General features: G+C 41.5%; 1 protein-coding gene across 1 annotated transcript in view; it reads right to left on the reverse strand.

The window, feature by feature from the left end:
* The window catches only part of TFAP2D (transcription factor AP-2 delta), a 48,537-nt gene that overhangs the window by 2,665 nt on the left and 29,458 nt on the right, over positions 1-16,414 (reverse strand). Inside the window, exons 6-7 of the mRNA XM_072857798.1 lie at positions 14,807-14,948; positions 7,786-7,899 (exon numbers count right to left, since the gene is read on the reverse strand). Of these exons, the coding sequence (XP_072713899.1) occupies positions 7,786-7,899; positions 14,807-14,948 (256 nt within the window). The remainder of the gene's footprint in view (positions 1-7,785; positions 7,900-14,806; positions 14,949-16,414) is intronic.

The following is a 16,414-nucleotide window of genomic DNA, read 5'->3' on the forward strand; positions in this document are numbered from 1 at the left end:
CATTTCTAGTCTTCATAAATCCAGAGAAATGAAAATGTGATGAAGCTTACAATAACAGAAAGCAAGAAAAAGGAAATTCAAATGTATCATTACTAGTTATCTCATGATTTTTACACTGCTTATGTGAGCTTCTGATTTGGGGAACTGACTATACCAAGACACATATAAAAATATTTAGGATCTTGCATGCAAAATAAACTAGTTTATCTATTTTAAAAGTTGGCAATATCTGCAATCATTCCTTTCCAGTAGATATAAATAGTAAGTTTAACAAAGGATTGAATAGAAAATAAATCTTCCAGCCTGCTCTCTTTGAACCTTTCGACTCCTGAGCAAAAGGAACAGTACTGTGTTCATTGGATAGCTCAATACAACCTGAAGAGTCAAGTGGTAATACTACAGTGAAAACTTACAGAGATTGTCTCAGAAAAGATTTGTAGGGCTAAGAACAAGGATAGAAAACTTTAATGTTCTCAAATGCTGAACAAGACTGTAGAAAATACCAGAAGGGGACAAAATCTGATATTAAGGTACATAAGCATAGGTGCCAACTTGTAGGTGTATACATCAACAGTGCCTAAACTCCCATTGCCATCAAAGGGGACTTAATGTAGTTTCCTATACATAACAGTCTACAGTGATTTGAGACATCCTATGACATCTGAAACTTCTGCACAGATTTGCTAGATATGATATAGGACTTAAGTCCACTTTGCTCCTAGGTGTTCTGATGCCAGGCAGGTTACCCTTGTGTATCTCGCATGGCACTAGATGCCAATGTTCAGGCAACTGAATTGAGCCCTGGGGCTTTATTCAATACAGTCAGAGAAGTCTGGAGAATGATTTAACACATGAAATAGACATGTCTTCTTTATGGTGAGCTGCACCATTCTTCTGGCTACACTGAGGGCTCCATCAAGCTGAATAAAAATGTGTGTTTGGTGTTATTTGAGATGCCCTATGGTAACAAGACATCTACATCAGGTGAACAGGTAATGCAGAGGGCTTATAGAACAGCACCCTTTTAAAGCAGCAACGGACTGATGGCATACTTGATAGTACCTAAAAGGACGCTGCATGCTATTGTTTACTCAGCTATATCTTGTCCTAGATCTTCATTGACTACATGGGAAGCTTAGACATCCAGCTTATATTGAAACACCTAGATATAGGTATTTTATCCTGAGCAGAAACTTAAATTTCTGGTCTGAAAACTAGTGTACATAGGAAAAGGATTTTGTGGGGTAAGTTAGGGGTCTATCTCCTTTACAGTTTAGCCTCCTATGTACCACTAATCATCAAATACAGCAGTTTTTTTCAAGATAGCATTGTATTTCTTGTAAAAAGCCAACCCTTTTTTAGTGAAATGGCGCTGCAGAGTCTCATGGCAACTCTGCTTCCAGTTCCTGATGAATATATTCTTCTTCACAGATGGGGCTATGCAGAGCCTATTAATTTTCCCATGAAGCTTATTAAGAGAAACCATTTTATGGAAAATTTCTGACCAGCCTTCCTTGCCATGCTCCTGTGAGGGTGTATTTTTTTAGCCTCACTTTATGTAATGAGCATAAAAAGGCTGATAGATATTATCTTCTACTTTATCTTACATTTTTATCAGTAATTCCCCTTGCTCTAATTTTGGTGGACTTTATTTCTCTGCAAGTTAAAGTCTTTGAAAAATCTAAGAAAGTTGGATAATTTCCCTTTGCTGATGAAAGTAAGTTTCAAGTTGGGGAGAAAAATCTGATTTTACATTTAAATCAGACATGACAGACAGAAGATTAATGGCAAAGCATTCAAATGTGTTTCCTGAAAGTCAAATTTAGTTGCCTGATTTTTCAGGCTAACTGAGCTCCCACTGAAATGAGTTCATTTTTGGTATGCTCCACACCTATGAAACAAGTTGCTTTCATTATAATACTTTCATTTAGGTTTAAAAGCCTAAAATTAAACATGGTGGTTTCATAATGGAGTCTTCTGGATATTCTCAGCTTTGTAGTGCATCTCATTGCAACTCCTATAAACTAACCTTATTGTTCTAAAAAGCAAGGCTAAAATTTCTGATTTGGGTACTGTGCGTGGAGAGCTGCAGAAAGAAGGCAATGAATATCAGGACAACATATTATAAATCCTTATGCTTAAGGACATCCAGACCTGCCTGCAATTCTGCCCAGCGCTATCATGCAATTATGTCTGCTCATGTTTTAATGATGGCCTTACTTAAAAGTGAAAAGATCCAAGTGTGCCTGAAGGCTTGGACTCTCGTTTGGCAACTACCTCAAGGACTCCTCCATACCCCAGGCTGGTGAAACTCCGACATGCAACAAAAGAAACAGATTCCCTCTCGGTGGGGGGGAAGAGGCCATCTGCGCTGAATGTTTACACCCTCGTTTAAAATAAAGAAATATTTTAAAACAATAATAATGAATAAAAAGCAAGCTTGAACTTATTGGTCGGACTTTCTCAGAACTTTGAATGTGAAAACCACTTCATGATTATCCAAATTTAACAACACATGGCAGATGACAAATAATAAGATCTGGTAGACTTTTGATGGCTGTAAAGGAAATGGAAAAAGATTTTAATGTCTTCACTGATACAAGTAAAATCCTAAGTTAGAGGTGCCTATATTGACTTTGAGGTGCTTCTGTTGATTTCAAGGTCTGTGCTGTGAAGGTTGCCTAGAGAATTAAATTGTGATAACTTTACTTCAGAAGGTCAGTAGGCCTAACCATGACACAAGTTAGGCTGATAGTCAAGGTGAACATTGGAACATGGCCAGTATATACTACAGGGATAAGTAGTCTATAGGATCAGAGTGGCAAACAGCACATACAAAAGTTGCCTTGCAAAGTAGGCCCTCATGCTTGTTTTGTGTTCATAACCAAGCAAGAGTATTAAGGACATGTTCTCCAAAGCAGATGGACCTCCTTTTACCATGTGTAAAAACGATGGAGAAAGCAAGAAGAGAGTGCTAGAGCTGATGCCCCATCTTTCCAGAATATTCTATTCCAGCTCTGTATGTTTTAGACCTTGGCACTGATTTTCCACACTAGCAGAATTGCCCAGGGAACATATCTGAAACATCCAAGACTGTGACTATGGAGTGTTTCTGAGCTATAGACTAAAGATTAAGCCACGGCATTGTGGTGCACATGGCACTCACAGAAGCCCTTGGATGTTTGCCAAGAAACTTTTCCAGCATAGCACATTCTGTCCTCCAAATAAAACACTGGATAACACTGTCATTTGCTGGTTTTGAATGAGAAAAAGATGTACAAGCTTCTGGCTAACTGTGGATGTAAAGTGGCCTCACCGCCCATTACTACTTGTGGAGCCAAATACACCAGTGAGACCATGGATCCAAGATGACTGGATACTTTTGAAAAAGAGTGAGCATGTCCCTCACACAGCCATCAACTCCTTCCGTTTCTCCTTTCACTTAGTTAATGGTCACATCTCTGCTCTATGGGAAGGCAGAGAAATGAATGAGATTCATCCAACTTGCTACCATGCATAGACTTTTTCCAGTGAGGCAGGCAATGTGGCTGAGAAGCTCTGTGGCCCTCCTCAAATGAGAAAGACCAAGAAGTAAGCATTATAAACATGCTGATGACAAGGGACAAAGCAACTTTGTAACCTAGTAATTTGGAAATGAGGGGATGACATTCTTTTTTTTGGGAAACACGAGAGTGCCTTGAATATTTTAGGAAATCTTAAGTGCTGGATTGAAAAAAAAAAATCAAACCCCCAAGCTTTTTTCCATCTTTGACGAATGTATATTTGCTTTTTCCTTGGTAATCATAGAATTTATTTGTTAATGAAGAGGATAAAGAAAAGAAAACTGATTCTCATCTGTTCTCTTGACTGCATAAATTGTGACTTTAAGGAAATATAGTATCACAAGACTCATGATAAAAATCATTGGCAATATTAGAAATTCACACCCTTCCAAAAGGATTTTGGTCATCACCAGAGCAGGAGAAGGTGACCAAACCCTTGCTATGGAAAGATCAAAGAGGGAATCCTTGGGAAAGGGAGTGAGGGAAAAATCCCAGAGGAAGGAACTGTAATACCTGTGGTAAATAAAAAGCCAAGGAAAGGAAAGTAAAAAAAAAGAAAAAAGATAGGAACAATTTGTTGATTACTACTACTTCAGCACTAGGAACCAGTGTCGTCCCTCTCAGCTAGCTGAATCTAAAGCCAGATTGAGAGAGATCATGGAAATCAGGGAACTCTAGAGGGCACCAGAGGTGTTTCACCACAAACTTCATTGCGCACCAGGCTTCTTCCAGTCCGTGCATCCAAACAGAAGGCTGCTGCTGCTAATCAAGATGACTGGAATTATGACAACAGTTGCTCTACCTCCTGATAAGCAAAGAAGCGTAAAAAAACCCCCACCAATATATAAGGGGGGTAAGCGTATCTGTAAAGGCAATCCACCCGTAAGGCTTTGGGCTTGGCTCTTTGTTACAATTTAAAAAACATGTTGAGCTTCAAAAAACATATCATTGCTCCCTTTTACCGTTCAGAAAGAAGGATGCTACTGTATCACTGCTCCCAAAGTCTGAGCCTCTGGTTTCCTGCCTGTCGCTTTTCGTGTCACCTTGTCAGTGTGATGCCAGGCACTCGCAGGAGGCTGACAGCTCCAGGCTCAGAGACTAGTTAAACGACAAAACTCTTGTCTCAAACAATTTCATAGGAACGGTGTTTCATATCAGCTGGATGGCTAGGCAAAACACAGAATAATTTGTGAGGATGCTGATTGCTTTAATTATCTAGTTTTAGTATTCTGAGCCTATTATTTTTTGTCTGTTTTTATAAGGTTTCTGCACTGAAAGAAGTGTCACTTGCAAGAAAGTAGTTTTTCCTTTGCTGTTTTGCTGTCTTTATCTTTTTTTATGTAAGATAGATGATCTGGATGTGATTTTGCATGTTGATGAAATGTAACCGTGAAGTTAAAGGATCAAATCCAACTTCTGTAATTGGTGGGTATTCATCTTTCCCTATATAATGGATGATGTTAGTAGGATATCTGAACTTTCCAAACAGTACAGATTCTTACAGACACAAGTGTCCCAAAGGCAGACGTAGAACCTATGTCTATACCCAATTTTTACAAGTGAAGGAAGTGAGACTAAGAGGCTGACTAATGAGGTCAGGAAGTCTGTATGTATAAGCCAAGAAACATACATAGATCCCTTGAATATAATCTCAGCAAGTCTTCTCCTTGTAAGTTTTTTGTGTCATGTTTTTTGGCTTCCCAGCACAAAATGTGGGTCATTTTTGGTGGGTTTTCTGGTAAGTCTAGTTTCCATGAGATTTTGGGGAGCTAAAAAAGACTTCTCCCCAAAATAAAAAAAAAATAAATATCAAAGATGTTCTGATACAAGGGCAGGTTATGAAGGCAAAGACAAGAAGACGCATGTCAGTGTGACTTTCAGGTTCCTGGCTGAGTCTGTGGGAAGCTCAGGTATCAGTGGAATGGAAGAGAGAAGTAGATACACACTCTGTCCATTCAACAGGAGAGAGGTAGGGTCTAAAATAAAGAAAAATACTAATTTAGTGTTTTAGATATTTGGTCCAGTTGGAGGAATATCCTAAATTCTGATCCTTAGACTGAAGGCTGGCTTGACACTTTATCAACAGACTTAAGTGTGAAATGAATAAAGCAGGATCTTAGATCCAGAACTCTAGCTTTGGTTTAATGCAGAAGCCACTACCTTAGATAACGATACTGATAGGCTCTCATTCTCAGTCCAGACTTAAATTTTCCTCTGCAAAAGGGAACAGCTTCAAGAGGAGGGATGGAAAGTGAACATGCAGGTTCACTCATGCCACCAGAGATGTCATGGGACATTTAGAGTATCTATAAGGTTGGTAGGTGCGATGCAGGACTCACAAAAGACCCTTGAACTGAAGGAGTGGCAGATGAATGTGAGATGGGATGTCCTTTAACACCTAAAATGACTCTAGATCCCTAGATTCACCAGACAGGTGAATCACCTCAAAGTTCTTAAACTGAAGCTAGGGGATGTCTTTAGTCACCTATACCTTCAGTAACGAAGTGAAGAGTGTCCAGGCTCCTCCTCTGATCATGAGTGATCTAGCATAGCCTGGCCTAATCTCCATTATTCAAGCATTTTAACCTGAAAAGTAATGACCATATGTCAGCTTCCAACTGAGAACATCTTCTTGACTGAGATAAGGCTGATTTGTTCCCGGGAATTGTCTGGGACAATATACCTATTATACATAGACATAGGTGGTATGTGTATTTGTGTGCACATCACTGCATGAGAATAGAAGTCGGGTTGTCTAGATGTGTTTGTATATGCATAGGATGCACACAGGTATGTGTAAACATAAACAGGAATGTATGCATTTGTGGATCAGGCATTATCCTTGCCTCCCTGCACCCCCCAACAGATAGGTGGAAGAGGTGGGATGGTGGGTATTTTGGATTCCATTCAAAGTCTGAGGGACTAAACATTAGGTATCACACCACCTGGCTGCTGGGTGCCTCATGCTGTATCAGAATCTTAATAACTAAAAGATGTTGGGTTGTTGGGGGCACAAAAGTTTTCTGTCCAGCCAATTAATGAAAAGTGGCTCATCTGGCTATGCTAAAGAATATGCAACATCATTCTAAGGCTTTATAGGCCTAACAAACCTGCTTGGTGTTATGGTCTGTAAACAACTCTCTAGAACAGTTCTTTACATGTTGATTTTTTCAAGTATCAGCTAATGGCTAGAAAAAATAAAAATCTGCAGCCTCAGCTAGTCATGTATTCCCCTCTGTTGTCTGAGAAAAGCCAGGAGCACCTCTAGGATGTTTCATCACACTTATCTTTGATAAATACCTTAGATAACCCCACTATTTCAAAGTGGCCCTCTGGAAGTTCCCATTTCACTCTTGACTTTATCTAGCACATAGCCTAAAGCAAAACCATGAAATTGCACAGCAACTCCTGGGCTAATAAAGATCCTAAACTGTCTATACACTTTTATCCATAACCTGGATAAAATTCTGATGAAGTTTGGACTTGGCATGCATGTACCATGGGTCCTTGTCTTCATAACAGCTTCTTAGGCTGCCTGCACCAGTAAATTAAATATTGCTAGGGCATGAGCCAAGGAACTGAGTTTAAATATATTAGCAGTCTCTCGTTTTTTAGTCTGAGCCAGCTTGCATTCTCCCAGACCTTTCCAGGGTGTTGTTCAGGAATTAGTGCAGTAAGACTGTTCCAGTAGGTAGTGTACTTTGAGGCCAGTCTGCTTTGGAGGCCAAAGAGTTAACAGTATCGTCATGGTAAGATGATGTCAAATGGTCTCAGTAGCATAGAGGAGGCTCTGGAACTATTTAGTTGATTGGTAAGGATGCAGCCTAACTGTTCCTCCTTTTATTGCTACTTTGATTCATCTATATTGTCATTTTGGCTCTGAACTTGAGTTTCTACATTTCTGGACCATCTACTTCATTGGTTGGCTTGTGATTTGGCTCACGTCTAGAGCAAGACAACTTTCTGGCCAGATGGGGAGATTTGGCTAGCAGATGTAGAAAATGACTTACTCAAACTCAGACTGTGGTCCTAGAAGCAGGGTGAATGCAACTAGCCTGAACTACATTGGTGGGCAAACATGCGCTTGTAATAGACACAGATAACGGAGGGATTATGGACATTATAATCTTCTAGGTAAGGGAACAAATACCATTATAATATCATATGTAGTCTTTATCAAAACTATGGATTTTAATTAATTGTTCCTCTTTCAAAATCATACCTGAAATGTGTTAAATGTCTCTGGATGTCGAGGTCTAATATTGGAGTTGGTCTGGAGGATCCGAGTGGTGATCTGTCTTGACTTAGAAGGTCTTGGAATTCTTTACATATTTGTCTAAAAGCAAAGTGGAAATCCTTAAATAAGACAGGTGTAATCCTTTCCATAAAGCTGATTCCCATAACACTGTCACCTTATCCTGAGTGATCTCATTCATGACAGAAATGTTTGGCAGAGGCATTGTTAAAGAAATTAAAGGCAAATGAATCCCCCTCTTGCCTCCCTGCCCCAAATTCTCAGAGCCAACAACATACAGAATATCTTGAACAGGAACCCCTCTGGAACCATATTAACACTGACATTTTAAAATGTGATTTCTCTCCTGAATTGGACCCGGTTTGGCAGTGTTAAGTCTGGCTTAGCTCACCTACATTAGAAGCAAGGGTTATGGTTATACACCACTACTTGTACATTTGCTTGTGTGCACTGGTTTATCTGCAAGTAGAAGTCCTGGTTATTTTGGCCTTGCTTTCTTGACCCCCAACTCTAAGACAAATAGAGCACTAGGAGTTGTGAAGGAAAATGCTACCTTTGCTCTCCTTGTTTCCATTTGTGTCCATACTCCGCTTCCTTGTGGAGTCTGGGGCAGCAGAACTGATGGATCCTCAACTGAGACCTCTCCCACAGGTCTCCCCATAGTGAGAATTCACTCCAGCAGTAGTATTTACATTTCTTATTGAAGCATTCAACAACTTATTTTACATTTCTACCATGTATCAGGCAGCCTAAAGTAGATGTCTATAGCAGTCCAGAGGACTTGCATCCTAACAGTGCCTCTTTCTCTCTGGTGACTAGGAGGAGCTCAGCAACTCACTCAGCTGTCAGTGCCTAGACAACAGACAGGCAAGTGAGGCAAATCCCATCATCTCCACTTTTTCTCGATGATGGTTTTCTGGGCAACACACACTTTCAGTAGGTAGGAGGACCTGGGACACCAGTTCTGCACCTTGCAATGGGAACTCAGGCTCTGTCTTGCCTGGTCTCCCACCAGCATAGTAGCCCAACTTCTTTGGAAAGTATGGATGATCTTGTTGTCTTCCCTCTCCCTCTGCTTTTCAGGATGCCTCAGCACCTGGGGGTTAAAAACATCCCCTAGGATAACCCTGTATAGGATCTAACACAGAGAGAGACCTGAAAATAAGGTCTTCTCATTCTTGTGATATTGTTGTTTTGGGCTAGTTTGCAAATTAGTCTAGGAATAGTCTACCAATGTGTTTTTTTAAAAAGAAACGAAACTGGCTCCATTTAGTGCATACCATATCTGGACCATGAATGAATAGAGACACCACTTACTTCTAATTAGTTTATGATACAGTTAATTAAAAAAAGGAGAAGTGTTTGGGTCTCCCTCTCAGGACTTCTCCAAAGGAGCATACCATTCTCCATTGACTGTATTGGAAATTTGGCACTTAATGTGGGGTCAGGGGGGCATGATGCCCACCAGACAATCAGGATGCTCAGTTGAGTTGCCTGATACTAGCCTGACACTCATTTGGGTTGACCTAATACTCGTCACAGTGACTACATGTAACCTAGTGAACAGTGCCACCTAGTAAAGTATACAGTGCCAAGGGTCATTCTCATACCCTCATGCAAATTGTCACCATCTAATAAGGTCCGTATAGTTATGCTCTTCTAGCCTCCTAAACAGGGTGGCTTCCTGAGCATGGACCCTGGTGTGCATTATCTCCCAGAACATGCTGGGAAGATATTTGGGAGAGTTCAAGGAGCCATTCTAATATTTTAATAATATGGACAATTGCAATCTGATGACTCAGTGTGTGCATGGTTTACTTTGTTAGCATAGATGCAGTCACTGTGCCTGAGGCCAGTTTCTAATACTAAAGAGCATCTCTGTGGTCCATGATTTCTGTTAGAAAACTCTTTGCACAAGTGGTTCTGGATAAAGTCCAACTTCATTATCATCTTGTAACTCTTGTCCTTTGGGACAGAGACATAATGGAAAATAAGTGGGTAGACTCAGCTTCTTGTCTTTAGAAGGTCTTCCATTGCCCAGTTACAAGCAAGAAAACTATACTAACCTGTTTTTACCCTTCACTATATCATTGTTCTGCAAGTTTGGGACATAAGCTTTGGATATCACAGCTCTCTCCTGACTAAGGGGAGAGGAGATGCAGAAAACTGTTTTCTGCTGTGCTACTGGACTTCATCCAAGCCTGATTTCTGTAAACACTTGTCATCTGTATGAACCTAGACACCGACTGCTTGAAAAAACAGCATCGACTTAGCCTCTCAGGCAAAGAGAGGTATTCAGCAGAAATGTATGTAAATGCAGCATACAGTTTTAATGAATCAGGTCCTTAGAGGAAAAACAGTTCCTTTCAACAACTGAAAACAGTCAGTCATTTTGGCTTCTAAACAGTCTACTATCCCCAGTCGGCCCTGTCAACATTGTTCTTCTCTCCTTCCTCCAACCTCTACTTTCTACCTGTTGAAAAAGTTCATCTTAAAAGTTCTTATATTTTGACAAAGGAAAGTGTCAGAACCAAGTGTGCAATTAAGTTCCCTTCTATCTTCACATGTCAAAAGTCTTTACTGAGTGTTGGCAGATTGAAAGAAAAGAAAAAACTTTTTTATTATACATGAAAACCTGTAAAAGGCAGTAACCTACTTTTTTCAAGGGGATTTCTAGGCAAAGTGGTGTCTCAGAGCCTCCACTACCAATAAAACATCACTTGGGGTAGTGACAGGGAGGAGGCTGACAGTTATTTGCTGAGTTGGACTGTAACTTTGAAAAAGCAAAGAAAGATGGTTATGCTGTCTTAGGGGACACAGATTAATAAAAAAGGAGTCCTGGTCACTCCTGCAAGGGAGACACCTAATGATTCACGGTAGATGATGAGATGTTCCAGTATAGGATCAGGAAAAGATAAAAAATTATGTACTGGATCAGAAAAAGAGCCCATCTAGTTCATGATCCTATTGCTGGCAGTTGCCAAAGCAAATGCCTTGTGAAGAGTACAAGAACGGGGCAAATGTGTGCCCATGAGTCTGATATAGTCCAAGTGTGGAAGATTTCCCAGGCATCCAAAGATCAGATATCAGAGAGATGCTCAGCAGGTTCTGTGCATCCAGTCTCAGAGCTACTTTTCAGAAAACTAGCAAATTGAGCACATAGTATCATGAGCCAGATGTTGCTTATTCTGTACTGGCTGTAAGCAACCCCACAATAAAATTGTTATTCACACTGTTCTGTTTTGGTCCATGTAAATGTGTGTGTATCTGTCCCTCTGTCTCATGTGGAAGGCCTTGTGCTGCGATACTCTGATGTTTCCCATAGGACAGTGTGCCTCTCCGTCAAGTGGAATTATTGACATGGCCTTCAGCAGTTCTGCATCTGTCCTAGCTGCAACCTGATCAGGTTCTGTCCCCTGTTGTAAAGCCATTCAGCATCTCCTACACCTCTGAAAAGTGAACTAATCCATGCTTAAAGACTGTCTAAAACCAGGTCCCAGCTTTTTTTTTTTTTTTTTTTTTCATTTCTATGTGGATTGCATAGACATGTCCTGAAGCCTTTCTAAAGAGTCTAGAGTTAACAGGCCAGTATCTGCACCTTTTGGCCAGAACTATGACAATTCAGTCTTTTTTTTTGAAGCATCTTGCTCTGGAGTGCCCAGACAATCATCTACTCAATCAAAGGAGGTGAGTGGAGAGAAAGAGAATGACAGGAGACTGGCTTCTCCCATTGTTTACCCCTTTCTTATCCTTCCAGCTCTTAACCAAAGCTTGCTTCACTCCCATCCTGCCCTTGCTGTCACTTGTGTTCAGCGCTGTATACTGGCTACACAGCCCAATCATCTCTTCTTCCCATGGTAATTGTCAGGTAAGGCTCTGATTCTTCATTTAGACCATCAAATTGTTAGAACAGGCCATGGCACCATCTTGTTGCATCAACTAGTACTGTCCTAGGCAGGTCCTGAGTTAGCAAATGTGGGAGACTATTTCCAAGAGGTAGTTTTGGAAGATCAGGTAGTTTAACACAATGAATATGGTTTGTTCCATGATAGAAAATGGTCCTGATTTCATTCACTGTATTACTATCAACATAGCCTCAGACCAGGTAGGGATGAGCAGGGCAGTGAAGAGAGTGTTACCTCAAGCTTAGTGACCTCCATGTGTTAAAGAGGGCTATTGGCATCTAAGGTAGCAGTGTTTAGTCTTCACTAGCCCATGGGCCATAGTTCTGTGCATAGCAGCTGAACTGCTTCCACTCAGGATGGGTGGATTGCTTGATTACAAGGTACAGGTGCCCTTGATAACACTGGGAGCTTCTACTGGACACCAGAGACTTCTGCATCATAGACATTAAGGGCTCCATTTAGTTACTTACAGATAGATATGTAGTACCCAAGATATCCATAATAACTGGCAGATACAACACAGTAGGAAAAAGAGACCTGTGTGCTTCTGGAGCAGCAGCTGGTAACCAAGCTGGATAACCCAGTTTATCTCAAATGGCAGTAGGTGCCTATGTTTGGGCAACTGAATCAAGCCACTGAAGTCGGATGTCTGAATCCAGAATGGAGTTTCATCTATATACTAGGAATTGTGGAAATAATTTTGTTCTTTCCCCTTATTTTTCCTCAAGACGCCACTTGTGGAAGATCTCACCTTTTCTGCCAAAGGCACACATCTATGGGCTTCTGGCTCTGTCCCAGAGTGGACAGTGGCAACACACACAGGCAATGGCACTCCATTTCTTTCCATAGGCAAAGCTTGGAATGAGAGATTTAACCACCTTGGAATTTCAGTGTCGTTTTTGATGACAGCATAACATTCCACCACTTTTTCTGGTGTCATAACTCACAAGCGCATGAAGCAGGGCAGCTGTGAAATTACTGAAATTACAAACCTAGAGCTTATATACCCCTAGTGAACAATTGAAACTCCTGACAAATGATTAAAGTAGAGTACCTACTATCAGATACATGGAAGCATGGCTGGGAAATACCATGCTAATATTACGATGTCATGGACCTATGTCTCCTGTAGTATCTGGACAGGGCTGGTCTGTGACTCACTGTTCTTCTTCCAGGCAGGAGAGGGCAGTAGTAGCACACACATTGACCCATCTGTCCCTGTTACAAGCACTCTGGCTGCAAGAGGATATGGCCTATCCTTGTATTATCGACAGACCTGTCTGATCAGTTTGCTGGTGCTTTTAACTGATGGAAGGGGCGAAAAAAGTAATTTGGTTCCTTATAAGTGCAGGATAACAGCCTACAAGCCCAAAGTTCACGGGGGTTAGGACTAATGCATGCCCATGACTCTCCCCTTCAGTAGTAAGGCAGGGTGACAAAGTAGGTATGAAGTGGTGAAAAACAGTAGTGAGACTCTTATATGTCTCTCAGTCGGACAGCCTTTGGACATAAGTTACCCACTGATTGTTACAACCCATGCCAATGTGATCTCTCCTTAGAGACAGAAAAGAAGGGGGAAGATTTATATCATTATTGTTGAGTAACATCATATAAATGGGGCAAATCCTCCAGCTGGGGCAACTTACAGTCTTAACTCCTGCTTAGGTGGTACTGCCCAGCTGTACAATCAGCTCTTACATAGTTAGAGGGGCAGAGTGTTAATGGGCTATACAGCCATGGGGACACACATCTTGCAGAGAGGAGCTACTTCTTGCCAGCTGGTTTATTCTCATGACTCTGAAACCCCTTGGGCCCTTAAAACAAATGTGTATGTAGGTAAGGATAAGATCATATTCCCCTTATATTATTCCTTTTAATCTACAAGGGACTTAGGAGCATGATGTGTAAGGTCTCTCATCACCTTCACAACCAGCAAATGTCCCCTGAGCCACATGGTGCTCTGCTTATCACCCCAGGGAAGGATCACAGGCTATATTCACGGGATTCACAAGCCTGAGATGTTTCAATGTATGTTGTCTCTGGGCCACCTTCAGGGCAAAGAGCTCTGGATACAAGAGGGACACCAAGGCCAAAAATCCTGTTTCCCACAAATAGACAAAGCAGGAGGACATTGGCGTACAAAGGACAATCCTGTGGCTGGTCAGCCTTCTCCTCTACTGCAGGGTAATCCCTCTGTGTTGGCTATATCCCAGCCTGGATGATACCCAAACATTTCCAGCACTGGGGGAAAGAGGCAGATGATGGTTTGAGAGCTCTGGTTTCTGTGCTCAGCTCTCCTGCTGCTTCCCTATGTAACATAGCAGTAAGTGCAGGAAGAGTATGATTATGTTCAAGGCTACCCCATGCAGGCATACCACATACCTAGTGTAGGTCTACGTTGTTCCATGCAGGCTATTTATTCCTGTTTTCCATGGCTCATGAAGGCTAATTCCTCCCTCATCAAGGCTAATTAACCTAGATGAAATGTTACCCTAACATGAAGTTACTGCTCCAGGGAGGTGAGTGGCTTGTTTAGAGCAAAGTCTGGTGTCTCTGTGTGTCTTTAACGGCTTTCGCAAAGCTCCCCTGCTGGTATACCTTGTTCCAGCGCCTTTGACTTCAGGGGAACTCTTGCAATTTCCATCCAGAGAGGATCTGTCCCTCTGCAAACCAGCTCTCCCTCAGCAGATGAAGGATAATTATCCCACAGTAACTAGTACTTTAGTATAAGCTTAGATCCTGCTCACATGCAAACAGGAGACAAAGCCAGTCTCTGTCCTATAGATCTTACCATGTAATAATGTCCCCTCCTCTCATCTAAACTGAAGCATCTGAGAAGATGCATGTGCCTCCTTAACTGCAGGCAATGAGAGCATAGCCACTAAAACATCATTGCAGTAAATAAGGTTCCACTTACAGCATCTCTAAAGAGGATTACTCTCACTTGCTGTCAGTGAGTACTGTTGTGATAGCAGTCACCACAATCCCAGCTCCATACTCCCACTCTTCCCTCCCCCAGCCCCCAGATCCAAAATGGAGAAGTGACAGACAGATTTCTTTTTTAGTTTCCCCTCCCTTCTTACTTTGTTGCTAGGATCATCTTTTTCCTCGCTGTCTGCTCTTTCTGTTCCATGTGCTGTCTGGCAATGTGCTCTCCTACTGCCTTGGCAGGGAACTCTGTTTCACAGGTGTAGCCAAAATCTCTGGCCAAATGTAATGCTTCCCCTGTGGGCAAACAAAATGGGTCAGTTAGTTTTTAGGGCTGTTTATTATTATTATTGTTATTATTATGCTTACAGAATTTCTTCCACTCTTAAAAAAAATAATAATACAATAACAAATCACTTTTGTAGACGTTCATTCCCAATCTCAGTTACAGATTTCAGCCTATTTGGCCTGCTCATGCTTAGTCATTAGATGGTGCCAGCCAGAAGACAGGGAGGTTATTCCTCTCGTGAGAAAATACTAGTCAAGACACTTGAGTTTAGCTCCCTCCCCTGCCACCAGTGAGGACTGGGCAGCTGCTCAAGTTTTGTAAGCCCAGTTCATAATTGATATTTAAGGCATGGAAATTAGTGGAAGGTAGGAATAAATCACTCGGAAGAGCTGAGATTCAACCTTTGGTGCTTCACTTCTCTATCTCTAAAGGAAGAATAGCCTTCTACCCCAGAGCACGGTGGGATAACATACATTTCAGCATATTTGCTTAGGGGTTAAGCCAGCAGGTGCAATACAAATGCCCCACACTAAAGATGAGGAAACCCCAAAGTACAGCACAAGAAACAATCCTGTTTCCAAAAAGATTGCAATCAAAATTGACCAGACAAAATAAAAAAGAATGACAATGAAGGTCATGGTTGCTGTTTTATAGGTGGGGAAATCAAGGCAAAGGGAGTATGTGTCTTGACTAAGCTTTATGAGAAGTCTGTGTCAGAGGCAGGCACTGAGCACCTCTACTTCACTACAGAGACTGGTCACCATAACCCAACTCCATGCTGGGTGCCAAATACCTCTGGAAGAACCTATCCCTCTCTACTAGCTTAGAAAATCCAGGAATTTATTTTAGGGTTTACTGAACATTCTGGCCTGCGTGCTGTGACTCTGACAACCTTGGTGTGGGATTTATCTGATCAAACACAGCTGCTTGGAGTGTGAACATCTGTGCCTAAGTTAGTCTTTCCCTGGTGGGAAATAGGCATTTCCAGATTACACTTTCTCTCATTTCATCACAGAAGGTAGAAATAGGTCAGCTACCAGAAGTGTGTGTTGAAGCACATCTGCGTGAGTGACTGAGAGGTGTGCTCCAGACTAGTTTTGGGGTTAGGGTGCTGTGGGTTTTTTATTTTATTTTTCTTTTTTTCCCAGAGTTGTGTGTTTGATTGCCATCATGAGATGTGGCATTGCACCGTGGCTCTTTGGAGACCAGGTTGATGGTCCAGGTGAACAGTTAGGAGGGATGCAGGACCTGTAACACTTCCCTTTGAGAACACGTGCAGTGGAATTCCTCTGATTAAATGTCAATATTGACATCTGACCTAATACTTTCAAGTCAATGGAGACAAACTAGTGCTTGAAGCATGTATCATCCCATACTAAAGTAGATGGCAAAAGTGGTTCAGAGGAATTATAGAAAAGTCTGGATTAGAAGGGAACTCATGAGATCACCTTCCATTGAAAGCATGGCCTTAGAT

This window comes from Ciconia boyciana, chromosome 3 (genome assembly GCF_034638445.1).
Source record: "Ciconia boyciana chromosome 3, ASM3463844v1, whole genome shotgun sequence".
NCBI classification, from domain to species: Eukaryota; Metazoa; Chordata; class Aves; order Ciconiiformes; family Ciconiidae; genus Ciconia; species Ciconia boyciana.